This window comes from Typopeltis vanoorti, chromosome 9 (assembly GCF_054136105.1).
Source record: "Typopeltis vanoorti isolate ZY-2024b chromosome 9, IOZ_Tvanoo_1.0, whole genome shotgun sequence".
Taxonomy (NCBI): Eukaryota; Metazoa; Arthropoda; class Arachnida; order Uropygi; family Thelyphonidae; genus Typopeltis; species Typopeltis vanoorti.
Genome location: NC_143557.1, coordinates 102,673,708 through 102,689,179, shown reverse-complemented (window position 1 = coordinate 102,689,179; position 15,472 = coordinate 102,673,708). Strand labels below are relative to the sequence as shown.

Genomic DNA, 15,472 nt, shown 5'->3' with positions numbered 1-15,472 from the left:
CTATGGAACTTTCTGCAATAATTTCATTTTTCTGTCTTTTCAGCAATTTCTTTCATCCATCAATACTGCGATATATTATGCTCAAGTTCAAAGGTTCAGAATCCAATTTTCTCCTTCTGGAATATTCTTGACCATTTCTTCCTTGGCTTTGCTTAAACAAATTGGTGAGATCTTGAGTAGTCATTTTCTTAGCGTATCTTTGGAGAGCTGGAAAAATAAACCCGAACTGTAGGTGATTAAACTTGAAAATGAAATGTTTGTTCCGGTGATTTCCCGCGAGAAATCTGGTTAACCAATTTGCCCTCGAGACCAATCAGAATGATTCATCTTGGGGGCAAACTTCGACCAATCAAAATGATAAAGTAGATGAAGGTACAACGAATAGGAATTGACTCAAGACATGCGCGTACAAATTATATACAAATGTAATTATTTAATCTAATTCTAAATATTTTTTCAATTTAATAAATTTAATTTAATTAAATTTATTAAAAAGTGCCAAAATCAAGAATTATCTTTTATTTGAAAATTTCAGAAAATTCGCTAATTATCTAACACGTCACTTCCTTTAATATTATAACATTGATTATGACCAATGAGAGCATTCGTTGCTGACGTTCGTAGAAAAATAATAATGGTAGATGCAGGAATACTTACATAACGTGATATAAATTAACTGACAATTGGAAAAATCAATAAGGAATTTTTTTATTTATAGAAACAATTTGGTAATCAGCATTCACATCAGTTAATGGAAACGAATAGTAAGAACACGAGAAAACAAGTCAGCGATTATACATACGTCAAAAGAAAAAATTCAAATGTTAAATTTTTCGTGATGTAGCAGCAGAATTTTCACTTTGCAAAAAATATAGATCCTCGTAAGGCATGGCTCACGTTTCACAATACCCGTTGAAAGATGCTTATAATAATTTTTTTCTTTGGCACGCGTTTCCCACATCTTCCATTTCAAACGGAAACAAATCCACGTTAAAATACAGTAGCAAACCAAACAGAAAAAAAAAACCAATTTTTTTTTCAGTTCTGTTTCGATTTTAGCTGACTATTTTTGTTGAGTGCTGCTTGTTTTAACTGTTTTCGCCCGAGTTTTATAAATACTGTTGTGAGTTTTTAATAGTGTAAGCAAGTTGCCATTCGTAGTCGTTGATTTATTTTATGTAGCTATATAATGAATACATCTCCAAGAAAGCGTTAAAACTCATGTACTCTTTCTCAGCACACAATTGACTCAAAGACAAATTCCCATTGAGTATGGTGTTCGTTTTGGTAGTGATAATACAATTTGAAAGGGGGGTTTAAAGGCAGGCAGGTATCGTTTTCCCTGGGGGGAAAAGAAAATGTGAGCGAAAAAGAAAAATTAGTTCCAAGATTATCTGCTGTAGACTTAATAGAGAATGATATTTTGTTTTTGAATGAATTAATTTTGAATGAATTTCTTATATACCAGTCCATCGAAGACTGCTGGAAGCAGGAAGGACTGCCCACAGACCAAAAGAAACAAGACCTTCGAAGGCTATGCGGAAAAGGAAGCTCCAGTGAGTAACGTGTACACAGATTGGACTGTTGAGAAGTGGAAAAAAGTGATATTTTCAGATGAGAGCCATTTCTTTGTACAAGGAGAGCGAATACTCTATGATTCCAAACCAGCGGTTCAGAAGACTTTTCCCACCCACCTTCAACAAGTCCCTAACCACCCAGCTATAAATAGGTTCTGGCCTTGTTTTACATATGACGGTCCAGGATCACTTATGCCTATTGACGGTATGATGAACAGTGATCAATACTTAAAAATATTGGAGAAAAGAGTGGCCCAACAGATCCAGAAAGACAAAGAATTTATCTTCCCATAGAATCTCGCTCTATGCCACATTTCAAAAAAAGTGGAAGAGAGTCTCAAAAATGTAAACATCCAGTTGCTTCAGTGGCAAGTTAACTCTCGTGACATTAATCCAATAGAAAATGTGGGGTCATAGTGAAAAAGAGAGTCGGAAAATTAAATTGTGATACAAATGATAGCTTAACACAATCCATTATAAAAGTACGGTTTCTAGATGCAGAAGTAATAAAAATGTGTCTTTTATTGATAGAGTCCATGCCCAAGTGAACTAATGGACTTATTAGGACCAGAAGAGCACAAACATTATTAGATAAAGTTGGAGTTAAATTTTTTTACTTACCTCCTTGCGAAATGAAAGGTTTCTTTCAAATTCGTGTTGGGATTAATTTGTACTAGGAAAAAAAGAGTATGCAGTTGTTGTCTTGTATTTTGTTGGCCAAAGAATTAATTTTTCCTTTCTATCGAGCAGATTATAAAAACTATTCAGCACATCTCTTGAGCTGAATTTTATAAATTGAGGATTAAACAATGTTCATTATACACAATTCAACACTGAAATATTTTTGGCAGTTTTACATTTAGAATTACACAAATGACTTAAAACCGTTTTTCATTAAAATATTTTTTAATAATTATTTAAAAATATTTTCCTTAATCTTCTTCAAGAAGACCCAAATATAATCATTTGTAAGTCCCTGTATTTCTTATATATAATTGGTCATTTCGGACTGTTAAATAGCCAAATAAGGAATTGCGAGGTCACAGTGTTGATCACAATGGGAGAAACAAAGTATCTTTCAGAGTTCGACAAAGAGCTTATTGTGGGTGTCCGTCTGGCTAGAGCCACGATTTCAAAAGCAGTAAAGCTAACTAGTTTCTCAAAAGGTGGTCTATCCCGGATGTTTAATCAATGAAAAATAACCCACATCTAAGAGGTGTAACTAGGCACGAGATCGCTGTTGACTGAGAAGGCTTGTACGGAAAAACAGAACTTCGTGTATAATTTTATTCTGCTTAAACTTTTTGTCTTTCTAACAGGAAATAGGCTCGCGTTTAAAGAGGAACTGAATAATTACATCGAATAACTGTTTACATTGCTTGAAGTGAACTGATACCGTTTTAAATTTTCAGATAACCTTTCAGAGATTGGTTGTCGTTTCCTATAATAGTGTTTCAATTCTAAGAAATGAAATATATTTTATTTTGCTCTGATGACCTTATTATTTTCGTTATAGACAGGATGCATCTACTTTAGGAAACCCGAATGAACATCCTTTATCAGTAGGAAACAGAAACGTATGAGCGAACGTTTTTTTTCTTTTTCCCATCGTTTTGGTAGCTTTTAAATGAGAAAATATGTAAAGACGTTGCTCTACTATAGTGTTGACTGATTCCTTCTTAACTGTTTATTTTTCCAGTGACTATTAATATTAAAGTCATTTTTATTAAAAATAAAATATATAAAAATATATTTTATTTTTATACTTCGGTTAATTTCTTAGCTATGAACTGATGTCATTGGCATGTATTGCGTAAATCACTCTTTTAAGAATGACACTTAATCAATAAATTAAATGTGATACTTATTTACCATCTTATGGCATGCTGTCCCTTTGAGATTCCCAATTATGTTATGTAAACTCATAGAATTATGGCAGCATAATATACATGTTTTCTTCTGGTTGGTTTATCTATTTCGAAGGAAACCCTGAGTTTACATAAGACGCGCCACCTTAGTCCGAGACCGGTTAAATGCTTTCAGTTGAAAATAGGCAGACAGCATTTACTTCAGTACCTGCATTTTATCCTAAGCATTATTTTAATTATCTACAGGATGTGACATTTAACTAGTCTCTAAAGAACTGAGTTATACATTTTCCAGTGAGCAAAAGAATTGTTTTGTCGCCTAAAATCATGTACATTAGGAAAAATATTAGAAACTTGGCTCCCAGTTTACTTCTAAAGAGACCAATCATATTTACTTTTCATCAGAAACTAAAATGAAACCTACTTAACTTTCTAGTATCATAAGAACGGTGTGCATGAAGAAAGAATGAATAACCATACGTATAGAGATTATTCTTTCTTTCGTTGAAATGCATAAATCAAAATAAGTACAAAATATGTTTTTTCTTTAAATGCTTATTATGGACTTGAATTTGCTTGAAAAAAGTACCATGTTTGGTATTTTTTTCAAGTAACCTACTAACGCATAATCAGATTGTAATTCGCATAAAAAGTAAATCCCACAAAAATAGAATGTTTGCTCTAAAAGAGAAAATGTTTGACATAGTTTAGAGTAAGTGAATTGTTAGTGTCTCATGAGGCGAGGAGTAGGTCTTTAGTTGCTAGAATCAGGGGTCCCTATTATGTTGTTATTAAGAGATGTCAGATCTTGAAAGCCTGTTTTATATGTTTTATTTTATATTTGCTATGCATTATATGTTTTATTGTATAAATCATATATAACATATGTTTTATATATAAAACACACACACACACACACACACACACACACACACACACACATATATATATATATATATATATATATATATATATATATATATATATATATATATATATATATATATATATATATATATATATATATATATATATATATATATATATATATATATATACAGGCAAATATACAATAAAACATAGATAATATGTTTTATTGTATATTTGCCTTTACTGATGGATTTTTATCAAATGTGTAAAATTTGCGATAAAATTAAATCCAGATTTATTTCTAATTATAAGTGTTAACCTAGCTTGTAATTATTGATCCATCGACTATTTTTTTCTCTTCTCCCTCTTGGTTGTTTCATTATGAAATACCTTATTCAATAAACTGATAAAATGTTTTAAAATTATTCTATCAATCGAAATAAAATAGACTTCGTTTTCATGATTAATGTTTTTTCTACATAAAAATTAAACCGATTTTTCGAACTTCCCCAAAATAAAAACATTCATGTCAAAACACACCGTTTTATTTTTCTGATATCTATACAATAAAGTAAATAACATTGACTTTTCAGAGGAACATATTTAGTTGATGATGAAAGGATTTTGGGAAGTTAGCACTCTTAAAAAATAGGTGAGTTTAAATGAGGAATTATTATTGTGGGATTGTTTTCTGTGCAAATATCCTGAAGCTAGACGGGCGAATTTTGATCTCGGTAGCAGTCAGGGAATAGTAATCTCCTTTCCAATAATACCAGGCCATTCCACGAGCCACGCCAGTGTAATTCCCTTTAAGGTAAAATCCATTCAAGTTAGAACGATAACAACCATTGTACCACCAACCACCACCGTATAATTGAGCACAGTGTTTGTCGATTTTATCATTATCTTTGTCTTTGGTGGAGAACTTCATTCCGTTATGTACATCGAGAGAATCCCCTTCAAAAAAAAAAAAAAAAAAGACATGTTAATAAATCATGGCGTAGCAAAATGAAAATAAAGGATACAACTAACCCTTTGGTATAAATCTAAGGTCCTAGGTTATCTAACTGTTAGATTAATCTTGCAATGTACTGCAAACATTTATCTTTTTCATTTCACTTCAGGCAATTAAAAAGTAAGTGACAATCTATAAAACAAAAAATTTTTAATGCTGAAATACATTCTATTTAGATAACTCGGGAATTCGAACCTACAAAATGATGTGAGGAGACATTTTTTCACCTAGCCAACCAATCTGGCAGTATCTTTGAGTTTCTAATGATTATTGCCGTACTGATTCATAACTAAATTAAATCTATTTTGTATAATATTTATGGATTTACTCTCTTACCTTAGTTTATCGGAGAATCTATATTTTAATGCATAGTTGGTGGTTGATATTTTAGAAAGCCTACGACATTATTATATGACCGGTGAATGTTACAAAATGAGATAAAGAAATATTAGGCCTCTGAATATCAAAAAAGAAGTCATGGATTTGGAATTTTCTAACATAAATCATCTAATAGTAAAATGCTCAAAGATCATGCGAAAGGAGACACATACTACTTAATGCAGTAAGAATAGGAAACAGCAGCTGATATGTAAGGTAATGTTCAGTCATCACGAGCAGAAAGTCACGTTTCAATATTTTTAACTAAAATATGTGTTATATATGTTATTTATGTTTGTCTTTATGTGCGAATGTATGAAATGGGGAATTAAGTGTTATTATTATCATTATTATTCATTTTATAATTGTTTCTTACTATTGCTTTTCTGCGTTTATTGTTATATCTAATTTTTCAGTTCTGTCATTTCTTCGGTTACAAGCATATTACTAGCACAGTATTATCAGTAATGTTAATAATGTGGATTTATCAATATTACCGCAGTTTAGTAAGTAGTATTTAAATAAATTACATAAGTAATATGAGATAATTTAGTGTATAAGTATTTTAAAGGATTACTTAATAAGCCTATGCATTCTCAAATTCTTAAACAAAAAAACATAAAATGTTATACATAAAAATATATAAACAAAAATATTATCCCAAAAATAACATTGAAATATATTAGAAACAATTAATTAATATAAATTGTGATGAAGAAACACCAAGATGAATAATGAATATTGTAATTACAAAGAAAAGATCCAACTTTCAAATTTTATTTTAAAAACGAAGGGTAATGGATGGCAATGTTGTAGCCAATGAAGTTCTAACTGAGGCTCGGCTATTGCTGTTAATCTCCTGCGATGACCAGGGCTTTAATAGCTGAATAACACCTTATCCCTACACTGTCCTCTACGGATAACGGGGAAGATGAAAAGCATTCTTGCTTCGCCCCTTTAAGCCAGTCCTTATAAGGACTATAAATTTTAAAAATTATGTGATTAATCACGCATTTAGTTTTTCTGATATGTTAATCGCACACAGTGTTCTCCTGTCATTACAATCATGGTGTTTGGTTATTTTACTGTTAGATAATGCTAGAGGAACGAATTCCAAATCGAGAAATTCTTTTTTAATATTTTTCAGAGGTGATAAGTTTCGCGGATACTTCAGAAGTTGAATTGTCATAGTTATGATGATGTGTTCTTGAAGCGAAAGAGAGGAGGTTAATAAGTTCCTTTTGTCCATTCCCACTCGAAGTTGGTGTAGATAATAGTGATTATGGAGTAAATTCTTAATAATCTTGAATCTTGACAAACTTAGGCATTGAATGTTTTGCCGAAATAAGAGGACAGATTAAATATATTATTGCCAGATTGGATAACAGGTAAGTGCATCCTTTAATGTTATCATATCTCTTCTCTGGCAGTTTTTATTTTTGTGGAAGAAAAGAAAAGATTAAAAAAAATGTTACCGAGAGAAAAAGATTGCGAGCTTCATTAGAGAATGTTTGGATTTAAACTTTGTGAAAGAACGAAATTTATTTTTATTTTTTAGATTTATGTGGCTCCCCCTATTCAAGAAAGATTGCAGGTCAATAGTGTATCATAGGTGTTCTAAGAGGTGTTATATTTTTATTTATTTTTTTAAAATCAGCTAGCGCCTTTTATTCCCTTATAATGAGTAGGCGAGGCCTACTAACCTCTGGAGACTGAGTGATAGATATATCACTCAGTCTCCAGAAATAGCTGGTCCAAGGGCTATCACTAAGCAGCCTGCTGTGAAGAGAAGGCTGAACAAGTGCCGCCGTCTGTGTTCCTTTGTCTTAACACAATATTTTTAATGTCTGAAATAATGTGGGTTCTACTGTCGATTTTCTTGAGTTTATGGGACGAAAAATCCGAATTTCCGGGAGTAAAAACACTCTTTCCGTGCCAGAGATCGACTAACTCAGAAACCGGTCGAAAAAAGGGCTTAGGAGACTAGACTTGAACTTAAGTCAATCTTCGGGTGGTTTAGCGCTGAGCACCACTTCCACTGAGCTACACAAGCATTTTATATAGGTTTTATACTGAATCCGGAAATCCTCCTCTAGAGACCAAACATTTAATTATTTCAAGTCACTGTAGGCTTTTTCCATATCAAGAAAATCGCTAACCAGTCGTCCCATTATGCCAAGAATCTTTTGCTCACGCATTAATAAAAATATAAAAGCAGAACCCTATCTAGCAAAACACATATTTTGATAACAAATACAAGCATATGGCAGTCCAGTAAAAAAAAAAAAAAAACAGCGGTAGTGTGCTGACAAGATTGCCATACAAATCCCATTAAATATCCTGAAAATGTCAAGAGTAATACATTTAGGAAACTCTTTGAACTTTAGAAAGATTATGCCAAGAATAATGTTTATTCCGTGAGGGTTAATTTTCTCGCAGTTCGTGCTTAATAAGGTTCAAGTTCCAAGAAAGTTATTGAAGGTTCCGCGGACATAAATGGCTCTCTTATTTAGATAACAATTGAGCTTTTATGTGCGAAAAACGAAAAGAAAGAAAAAGTGTACTTTTCATTTTTTGAAACTTACCAGCATTCCCCATATAGTCCCCAACGTGAAGTGCATAATCACCTGCCTCATTCTCGATCCAAAACTTATCATACACAGCATACCTGTAACCACCCTCCATGTCTTGAAGATCAAATCTAATGGAGGTCTCAGTCTGCTGCGACAGTGCGTATATCTTTTCGTTCCCTATAAAAGAAACATTTATCAAACCGAAGTTCGAATATCCATATTTTATACTCAACCTAAGAATTAATAATCTAAACATGAAATATAAATTAATTGACATTCGGTAATTTACATTTCGAAATAATTAATTTTGTTTAGTTGAATTTGATAGCCAATATTATCATTAGTAGTAAATTGGATTATTTTTTTTTGTAGTGGTATGTTCGGGATAGATTTGACATATCATGTCAAATCTATGTAGCTTAGGGAATATTTCACAGCTCCCTCTCTCTCTCTCTCTCTCTCTCTCACACACACACACACACACACACACACACACACACACACACACACACACACACACACACACACACACACACACACACACACACACACACACACACACACACACACACACACACACACACACACACACACACACACACACACACAGCATATAGGTCTACTTACCTAACCAGAAGTCTTGATCAAGCTCGCCAAACCCATTCTTGTAGTCTTCCCATCCTTTGTAGAAATAACTCTCAAGTCTTCCAAAGTCGCCTCGTCTTTGAATAAACTGTAAGTACGTACTTTGATGATTCCATTATTATATAAAAGATCAATACAGATCTATTTAACCTCCTAATTATTAAAAAAAGGTGCTGATATGAATCAGTCTTGAAACAAACAAGATATATTTTGTCTCTGTCATTTTTTAACTCACTATCTACTGTTTTTACAGTGGGAGCACTACCTTCTCGGATATTCTGGACAGCTGTTTGAAGGCCTTTGCGGTTAAATATTTGATATTCTCAAGGGTTGTTCAGGATAATAAGATAGCATTGTATGAAGCGTTTACATTATTACTAACTTCTCTTCGAATATTTTCTTTTAAATTGTATGAAGCGTTTACATTATTACTAACTTCTCTTCGAATATTTTCTTTTAAATTGTATCAAGCGTTTACATCATTACTAACTCCTCTTCGAATATTTTCTTTTAAATTGTATGAAGCGTTTACATTATTACTAACTTCTATTCGAATATTTTCTTTTAAATTAATCTGTTATCGGTCAGACTTCGATAATGCGAAAGGTCATATTTCTTCTTTTTATGAGGCACTTAAAAGATCTAAATATGAGATTTAACAAGGTCTTTGTATCATTTTTCTTAGTATCAAACAACAGGTTACTAACGTTTCATTTCACTTTATATTTAATTGAACATGCTTATTGAGATTACCTTTGTTCCAGCATTCTTGAATGATAATAATGCCAAGTCCTATCCTAATATACACACCTTCAATCTGATCTTCCAAAGATGTTATCTATTCATCTGATAAATTTTTCTCAGAACTCTCATCACTCTGGTGTCCAATCTTCGAGCAAGTGTTTTTTTTCCAACAAAAATCTCAGATCATTAGTTAAAGTTGGTTTCAGTCCTCTCTTTATATCTACTTTAACTTATGGACCTGAGATTTGCGCAATGCACCCACTTTCAATGAACGAAATAATTTAAGCACGTAAATTTGCATTTTCTTCCTCGCTGTTATATGCATAGTGCCCCCTCCCCAAGAGAATACCTCAGTATAAGTCATAAAAATCATGCAGTCAAAGGATCGGTGCATAGTAAATAGTAAAAGAGAATCAAACGGGATGAATCAAATTATAACAAGTGCCATGAAGAAGAATGATCGGTATGTGGATAAATAGGGAGAAACTGTTTTAATGAATATGTAAATGTGTATAAATAAATAAATGAAAATAAATTTATTTTATTGTTTTTGGTGCACTCTTGTACATAACATTTTCGTCTTAGGAGAAAGGCAAAAAGCACAAGACGAAAAACTGCTTTTAAAAATTGTTTTAAGTTAAAGTAGGAATTATGTAGCAAAAATTACCTATTATTTGAAATTTGTTTTAACAGGAGAAATATCTCAAATATTTTTGAAAGAACTGTAATGTTAAAATAATACGTTATTATTGACTGAAATTCGTACTGTGTATTTAAATGAATCAAACAAACACTAACTGTCCATCCTCCACCATCAGTAGTCATGTCACAATACACGTTAATGCTATCTTTCAGCAACCGACTTCTGGGCCATATCTGGTATATGCCGTTGCTTTTGTGTCCTTCTTTCAACACCTCGGAACAATCTGCTGGCTTGCAGTCGCTACACTGAGCATCTTCTATATAAAAAGAAAATATTTTGTAAAAATGTAATACATGTTGGAGAATAGAAGCTACGAATAAAACATAACAGCTAATCACATTAGCAACAGACATAAATTTCAAAACATTCATGTTTTACGTCTAATTGAAATACAAATGTGTGACATGAAATGTAAAGTTAGACTAAATTCATTTTATTTCAAAACAGGAATTTTATGAGTTGAAAGCATTCTGTTGCTACTCCGATTGATTGATACAGGAATACTGCTATATTCAAATTAGATTTCAACCGTGATTTCTAGATCATTGAAGAAATGCACATCATGACAATGTCATTCAACAGGAAGTCTGCTCATTATTAAATCGCATCATGACAATACTGATAGTTGCTTATGCACTACAAGTGACGCACTTGTAGTGTGTCACTATCATTACGAAACTTAAGTGGATATCAGTTAATTAACACCGCAGATGAGAGTACTTGTAAAGAAGAAACAATCTGCCTTATTAGATTTCTTTATCAAAACGAAACCTGGAATATTCGTCCACAAAAGTAAGATAGAGGGCGAGCGAATGTGGTGTGGCATTTCTTAAATTTCAAGAGATTTTTCTATATCATCCCAAGTGAAGAGAAAATCCATGCTCCTCTCGTATGAGACAGGCTACGTAAGCTTCATTTGAAAATGCTAGATAAAGGATCTTCGATCTAGATATGATATGATATTAGATAGATTCCATCATTGATTGATATTATAATCTATGTATATGAAGATTCGGAATTTTTATAGAGATAATCGTTGTTTAACACAAGTGTCACATTCTCTGTTGAAACAGAAGGGAACATGAAACATCTTGGAAACCGATACGTCCATCATTGGTAGAATTTGTCAGCAGCTGGAAGCTGATATTTCAAAAGGAGAAATTCTGTTGTCCTTGAAGACCCGAATTCTTTATAAATTAACATCATGTTAAGAGTTACACGACAAACAAAAGTGGAACTACAACAGAACGATTTTCTGTTTAATTCAAATAAACTGTTAGTTATATTGTAGGAAGGATTACGAGGGGAATTGACATTTATGACTTTGATATATGGTTTTGAAGTTTGATTATTTATGTCAGTAAGTTCTGTAATATATAAAATGTACATGTAATATACCATAATAAACTAAACTATGAATGCAATCTTTTACCAGTTAGAAAAACATTCCTTCATAAATGATGAGGAGAAAATAACAGAACTAAGACCAGTCTTTGAAAAATGTCATATTTGAAAAAAAAGTGTAATTTAAAATATCAGAATATTTTTAGAAAGACATCGATCATGATGATGATGATTTAACCATTCAGTCGTGTCCGATTCCTGGGGATTTTGTAGGGAAGTATTCTGGTCATAAAATTTTCTGGTGCGATTTTTATACGATAGTAGTAGTAGTTGTTGTTGTTATTAATATTATTATTATTATGTGACACCTCCAGGGAGTCGAAAGACTCATCGAGGGAGAGAGTGTTCCAACAGCATCGAACGAGTCAACCCCTTCCAACTATTAACCGCGCTGAAACTTGCTTAACTTTTTGCTTGAACCATTAGTAGCAGAGGCTCTACCAATCGACCAACATTTATTTGCAAAGTTCATCATAACTTCCCAAACCCTCTCCATTATATCTGGTCTTGGAATAGGCATGTGACAGGGTTACAGGTATTCATCACTGTAAATCTGTGTATGTGTTTTCATGAAGCCAGTTTGCCTGTTCTGAAGGACGAAAAACCCGAGTGCCAAGGTGAAAAACCCCTCTACCTCCTTCATGAACTTGTGTCATGAACGGGAATCGAACCCAGGCCTTTCCGACTAAAGAGTTTCGTCTATACCTACCGAGCTACGGAGGCTCTACAAAGCCATTAGGGGTACCAGGAAAGCAACAGAAATGCATATACGAAAGACTGGATGAGAGCTTGTTAACATGATTTCTATCATACCAGTTTTTATGTCATTCGTAATCTCTGGATTATTAATCGATTATATAGCGAAGAATTTCTTCGTTTGCACTCCGATATTACATCTTCACCACCGGCATTGTGGAGATAAACAATCAACACCTGAAAACAGTTTTGCTATTAACACATTGAAGAACTTTTTTGATTTCTGTTGAGTGATCAAATAAGTAAGTATCTCAAATCTGGTATGGGAGGGGTTTCATAATCGATCAAGGATTGGAGCATAGTAAAAGGAAGTCAGCTGTATGTTTTCTTTTTTTATCTTGTACTTGTGCACAAATAGATTTTCTTGAAGCAAACTTATCAGCGTGAGCGAGCTGTTTTAGGTAATCCACAAACTGTACGCTTAGAACAGAGATTGGACTTAGGAGAATTAGGATTTAAAACAATTGAGATTTTTGCAAAAGAGATGGAAGGAACACTGAAAACTAATTTCAATAATAAAATTAGTCAGTAGCTAAACGCATTTGTTTTGCTCTAATAGCAGCTAGTACCATTGTGATATTGAATTCGGATATAATTCTAATTGCCAATAAGTCTGTTCAACTGTCAGCAGTTAAAACGTTTATAGAACCTAATATTTGTTCCTAGTTGTCATAGAACATAAGTAGATGTCTTCAATTAATAACTGTCTTTTGATCTTTAATTATTCATTCTCGCTAATATGTTCCACTGCATGCAAATATAATGAAATACATATTTTAGAGTTATCTGGAAGTAATTTTGAAGTTACAACGAATAGTTCGCTTATTAAAACCGATTGAAGTAGGGAGGATAAAATATATATCTTACCTTTAGACAAAATATCCTTCAGTATGGTGCAAGCTTCTTGAACTTTCTCTTTCGAACGAGTCACATCGCATTTAAAGTCTGCTCCAATTCTGTTTATTAACAACAAAATAAAGATCACGAATAATGTCTGTTTCATTACGATCTATAAGAAAAAAGAGATCCATCGTCAGTTAAAATGACTTCGACCAGTTGATTTATTTTTTGTAACAGATGCTGTACAGATTTTGTGATACTCATCGATGATTGGTTGAAAGTAAACTAAAGCAAAAAAGTATTAAATTTCGTATTTAAAAACATAATTGAATATGAATTCCTCACAAGCTGAAATCCTCTTACATGGCTCCATATAAAGTAATAAAACATTATAAATTATAAAATACTTACTCTATTATCCTACTGTAAAAACACATCCGGATCTCGTATTCTTTATCCTTTTATGCGCAGCTTTCTTTTTTTTATAACGTACAGTTCCGGACAAAAATTACGCTCACTAAATTTAGCATTCAGTGGAATAAACTCGCTGCGAATGTGTTTAATAGCTTAAGAAATCAACAGAGTTATGGAAAAGCAAAGTAAAGTTTTAGTTATGTTATAGTTATCGTTTCTGTGAACAGTTCAATTTTCTAAGAAATGAATAATTTCACAGAAATCAGAGATGGCGTGTTTGCTCTAAAATGATGATTCGACATATGTAGACACATCTTTTCCTGATTCACAGGATGTATTCAGTGTCCAGAGAAATGGGATATGAGGAAAACATCCTCTGTCATAATATGGCTGAAACGCATGACGGAAATATTGCTGAGAAACATGAGATCTATCCATCGAGTATCACAATATAAAAGATTAATTTAATCAGTGTATATTATATTAATATTACTTCTTTTACAAGAGCGCTCCTATGTAGCTTATTGATAACATTTATTCTTTCATAATGCTAGAAAGCCAAAAAGAAAGATCGTTATTAGTTGGATTGTATTCGATTTTTAGGCATTTTATGAGTTGGATGCTATAACATTGAAGGCTTTAAAAAACGAATACAATGCGGTCAAGATCATATTAGAACTGGCTAATACTAAAGCCAGTTATAAATCTTTCTTGCACCTCATTTTTAGCCGGTTCTAATTTGATATTGACCGTATCTGTAGACTGCAAATATGTCAGAGAAGTGTTGATAGCAGAAGGACGAACAAATGTTTTGTGGATAAAGCGGTTACGAACGTGATGTGTTTGTCCCAATAAAAGTAATATGAACCTGTCTGGAATCTGGACATTATCAAAGAAAGGAAAAGTGCAAAAACACTTCTCTTAAGAGAAAGAAAATTTCAGAGTACAAGAAATTTTAATGGTACAAGAAAATAGCCCCGTTTACAAAATGCTAGTTAATTATTTATTTATTTATTTTAAATCTTGTAATGGCAACACTTGTCATGTCTCCGGCATGGGTCGAAAGCAGTGTTTATGATTATGGATTTCTGTCTCATCTTGCTCTCTATAAAATCTCTATAGGTATTGAACAGAGATTTTTAAACCAAATTACTTATAGAACTTCTTAATTAATAGGCATAATATAAAATATAAATCATATATAACCCTAATATAAAATTAAAATACTTATTTATTGTTATCTCCAATAACTATGTTGTGACTTTGGTGATATAATCCTTAAAATATTGTGCAGATTAGCGCAATAAGACATTCAATGTATAAAAACGTTTTCCGTTTTCCCTCTTGTTATAAATGCTTCAATCGCGAATTGTTGTGAATAAAAATGGTCATCTTAGACATGAGTGAGACAGAAAATCAAGATTTATGTAGTAAAATGTTTGACAAATGAAATGATGTATACTCGAACCTTTCAAAAGAACTTATGGATAGAATCTGATATAAGTGATAAAAGGTCATTTATCTAAAGGGGAAGAAAGTAGGAAAGCCTGAAACTCTACCAGTGATAGGGGAAATCTGAAAAGAAGCGTTTCAGGCTACCACATAGTGCACGACCTGAGAGGAAATTAGCCAGCCGTTTACGAGGAATGGAAGGAAGATTATGGGATAATACTTTATTCCGTAGC

General features: G+C 32.5%; 1 protein-coding gene across 1 annotated transcript; it reads right to left on the bottom strand.

The window, feature by feature from the left end:
• Window positions 1–4,844: 4,844 nt before the first annotated feature.
• Window positions 4,845–13,917, bottom strand: LOC150103343 (techylectin-5A-like). Its single transcript, XM_090398280.1, has 6 exons — window positions 13,785–13,917; window positions 13,401–13,542; window positions 10,469–10,629; window positions 8,909–9,014; window positions 8,294–8,458; window positions 4,845–5,272 (listed from the first exon to the last, which is right to left on the bottom strand). Exons 2-6 carry the CDS (start codon window positions 13,534–13,536, stop codon window positions 4,989–4,991), a joined length of 852 nt encoding a protein of 283 aa, XP_090254406.1. The 5' UTR covers window positions 13,537–13,542; window positions 13,785–13,917; the 3' UTR covers window positions 4,845–4,988.
• Window positions 13,918–15,472: the final 1,555 nt, after the last annotated feature.